This window comes from Mandrillus leucophaeus, unplaced genomic scaffold (genome assembly GCF_000951045.1).
Source record: "Mandrillus leucophaeus isolate KB7577 unplaced genomic scaffold, Mleu.le_1.0 Scaffold260, whole genome shotgun sequence".
In the NCBI taxonomy this organism is placed as follows: Eukaryota; Metazoa; Chordata; class Mammalia; order Primates; family Cercopithecidae; genus Mandrillus; species Mandrillus leucophaeus.
The window spans coordinates 2,541,389-2,545,655 of NW_012102699.1; the positions used below are offsets into that span (position 1 = coordinate 2,541,389).

A 4,267-nucleotide genomic window follows, 5' to 3' on the forward strand; every position below is an offset into this window, starting at 1 on the left:
TTTTTTTTTTCCACGTTAGACTCTATTCCAACTCTTTCTATGGAGAGCCCACGGTTTTGTGATGGGTTGTTGACGAAGGAAAGCTCTGAATTTTTTAGAGTAGATGAAGTGTTTGTCATTTTATTCCATTTTATGTTAGGTTCACACTGCCATTTTTCTTTTATTATTTGATGTCTTAGCTGATGACATCCCAGGCGACTCCTAGGCGAAAAGTACCCGGAAAATCATGAGGGTGCAGTTACTGAAAACTCAGTGATTTCTTTTTCGCTGGGCTTGTTCTGCCTTTAGAATCGTTGTGACTGTGGATTCCTGTGGAGGAACTAGGGCCTGGGGACCTCATGGCTCCTCAGCTATGATGCACCTTCTCTTTTCTTCCCTTATCTCAAGTAGGTCCTGAGCAGCCCAGCCCAGGTGGTCTCTTCTGCTCACCAGGGGTGGCCTGGAGTCAATTGATAAGAGCTCTCTTTTCTTGGCCCTTACAAAACAAATCTCTGCCTAAAGACAGCTAAAGGGGAGAAAAACACCACCAAACCAACAACTCCTTTGTACCTCCATTATCCCCAAAATTAGATAAAGAAAAGTTAGGATACCAGGAGGCAGCAGACACCTCCACAACGCAGCTTGGAAGCAGAATTTCTGTAGATCTACTGTCCTTTTTTTTTTTTTTTTTTCAATCACGTAGAAGAGTTTGTACAAATCTCATTTGTTTTCACTTCCTGCATTTTTGTGTCTTGACACATTATTTTGAGGAAAATTCCTCTGAATTTTATGCTTGCTCTTCAATTACGGTTGAACAGGAACTGTTAATTGAGTTTAGCCACTCAAAAGAACAAAGTATTTCATCATTCTCACATATTCTGGTTGGATTCATGGTTAAAGAAGACAAATAGAAACACTCACACATCAGCCTGGTGTGGGGATAAAACCAAAAACAGCGATGCTCACAGGCATGCCTGAGAGTGGAATGGTGGTGGTGGGGGGGTGCCTGTTTACTGGTAGTAGGAGTAACTCTCGTCATCGTATTCCAGCTCATCTTCGTCATCGTCATCCAGCAGCCCATACTTAAATTTCCGGTAGACTGTGCCATCCTGGCCCATGTAGACGATGTCATCATCGTCATCCTCATCATAGTCCCGATCCCTGTACTCAATCACCTGATCCTCTTCAAAGCTGGTGCTCTCTCCATAGCTGCTCTTATAGGAGGAGTAAGACTTGTTGGGGTCGGCCAGCTTTTCATAGCCGGCCTTTGCTGCTGGCTGGACTCGGCCGCGAGATTTCTTCCACACGACCACAGCTGCCCCGAGCAGAAGCGCCAGCATCACGGAGGAGGTGATGAATAGAGCTGTCTTGAAGTGCTCAGCTGCAGGCCTAACCTTGCTTGTTCGAAGGATGCACTCTTCTGTTGGAGGAAGATCCCAAGGGAAGAGGCAAGAGGGAAAAAGTGGAAGAAATAGAATAGAGAAAATTAGATTCTGAAGTAAAGAATTTCACCTTTATTTTAAAAATTGAAAATGGTAGAATCACTGTCTCTGATTTTCCTCTTTTTTTAATTTTAATTTTAATTTTTTGTAGAGACAGCTTCCCACTATGTTGCCCTGGCTGGTCTCAAACTCTTGGGCTCAAGAGATCCTCCCACCTTGGTCTCCCAAAGTGCTGAGATTACAGACGTGAACCACTGCACCCAGCCTGTCTCTAATTTTCCTAGAAGGCATACCACTGTATAAAATTGGAGTATGTACCCCGTGAGAATCCTAGCCTATGTCTGATGAAGCCAATAAATCCTTCTAGAAAGAAGGTCAGTTTGCCATCCAAAGGGAGTTCCCTTATCCCCGTACCTCATAGGTCAGTCACCAAGTGTCCAGCCTTATCAACTGATTCTTCTATTTCCCTCCTAAGAAAATATTTCATCTTGGACCAAGCTTTAGTTATTGCTAAATGCTCTATTTTCTTTCCCAATTCCAACTTCTTTTCTAAGACTGAGTCCTCTCCCAAGGTACCCTTAAGCCTGGGCCAAGATGACTGTCCCACCACTTAAGGGCAAGAGCAGATAATTTATAAAACTACTGACTCTGAGAGCCATGTGGGGCCTTAGAAATGACTTAGGCCAATTTGTTGTTTGACATTTGAGGGAACTAAAGTCCATTGAGAGGAAGTGACTTGTCACATTGTCAGAGACAAGACCTTATTTGTGGAGCAATCAGAATTCAAATCCAGGAATCTTAGCTCCATGGTACGGTCTAAAGACATTAGGACAAAAGGCTCTGACAAGTGTTCTTTGGCTTCTTGGAGTTTTATGCTCCTAGCCTGGCAGAAAAAGAAGTACCATCTTTAAATCCTATCAACTTGAATGATAGGGAATTCTTTTCTATCATTATTAAGAGTTGTTTTCTTTTTTTTTTTTGAGATGGAGTATCTCTCTGTCGCCCAGGCTGGAGTGCCGTAGCACAATAGCTCGGCTTACTGCAGCCTCTGTCTCCCAAGCTCAAGCAATTCTCGTGCCTTAGCCTCCTGTGTTGCTGGGACTACAGGTGCACACCGCCATGCTTGGCTAACTTTTGTATTTTTAGTAGAGATGGGGTTTCATCATGTTGGTCAGGCTGGTCTTGAATTCCTGACCTCAGGTGATCCACCCTTGGCCTCCCAAAGTGCTGGGGTATAAGCCACCACACCCAGCCATTATTAAGATTTTTGAAATCCAGAGCGCCAATCCCTGTCATCCATCAGCCTTTGTTTTGATGCCTTGATTGAGAATATGGAGTAACCAAAACAGTTTCATGGAAGGAAAGATTCAACTGTAACTTTAGTGATGAGGATGAGCTCATTTTTCTTACTTATTCATTTATCCAGGTGGTATGATTTGGGTAGTATGTCTATTTTTTTTCTATTCTGTAACCCACCACATGGGAGTATGAAAGAACCAGAGAAAAAAACTATCAGGCCATGTTGGATGTACAGGCTGAGATACACGTAGGTTTTTCATAAATATTTGTTGAACCTCTTGGATCTCTCTTGTTCAGGGGATAATTTCATGAACAATTCTAGGTACATTCTACACACTAGATAAATAAATATAACACTGCTGCCAAGGTGCAATGATTTTTGCTTATTAAATATTGACCAATTAGATCTGATTCATCATGACTGTGTATTTCTCTTTCTTTTTTGCTAGTGAGAAACAAGTTTTCTACTTTATCATAATTTTCATTCTCATGGGATTTTACCTATCAAGCCAACTTTCTTCTTCTAAAGTAACAGCCCTATCATTATTACATTCATCATTAGCAAGTTCAGCACAGAATTTTTCCCTGGAGAAAACATTAAAGCAATGGAGAGATTGATAAGCAATCTGTGTGTGGTACTGTGAGATAAACACTGCCTGAAGCAGTAGAATCAATATAAAAACCTTTCGATGTTGTTTCAATTACTAGGGTGCCATATGCAGTCATGGCTTGCTTACTATTCTCCATCCCAGATCTGCAGAGTCAGGGTTAGCCTCTGTGATATGGTTTCCTTGAAGGGGCAGAGTGTCTCTGTAAAGAAGGATCAGGTAATCAAGAGCATTTAGACTTTTGCAGATTGCCGCAGGTGGCTCTTCAAGAGCTGCAGGGGGACCAGAAGAGCTGACAAGATAGTTCTTAGTTGGAACAGGCTTTCAGAAACTCTGCATGCAACATGCACAAACTTCTGGTTTCATTTAAAGGCGTTAATGTTGTGAGGGTTATTATTCTTAGCTGATACAGAATGGATACTAGCAATCAGACCCTGAAGGTAGGTGTGTCTGAAGAACAGGGAAAACCAGCTGCTCATGGGGTTAGGAAAGCTGAAAGCAGGAAAATGTTTTTGGAAAGATGATACTTAAAACCCAACTGAAAATGCTGATCAAGCCAGATGCGGTGGTTCATACCTGTAATCCCAGCACTTTGGGAGGTTGAGGCGGGCAGATCACCTGAGGTCAGGAGTTCGAGACCACTCTGGCCAACATGGTGAAACCTGTCTCTACTAAAAATACAAAAATTAGCCGAGTGTGGTGGCGCATGCCTGTAATCCAAGCTACTCTGGAGGCTGAGGCAGGAGAATCGCTTGAACCTGGGAGACAGAGGTTGCAGTGAGCCGAGATGGTGCCATTGCACTACAGCCTGGGTGAGAGTGAGACTCCATCAAAAAAAAAAAAAAAAAAAGATGAAAAGAAAGGAAGAAAGAAAGGAAAGAAAGAAAGAAGACAAAAGGAAGGAAGGAAGGAAAGAAGGAAGGAAGGAAAAGAAAGAAG

General features: G+C 42.5%; 1 protein-coding gene across 1 annotated transcript in view; it reads right to left on the bottom strand.

Moving 5' to 3' along the window:
• Positions 1–989: 989 nt before the first annotated feature.
• Positions 990–4,267, bottom strand: part of PCSK5 (proprotein convertase subtilisin/kexin type 5) — a 485,048-nt gene continuing 481,770 nt past the window's right edge. The window contains exon 38 of the mRNA XM_011984097.1: positions 990–1,399. Within this exon, the coding sequence (XP_011839487.1) occupies positions 990–1,399 (410 nt within the window). The remainder of the gene's footprint in view (positions 1,400–4,267) is intronic.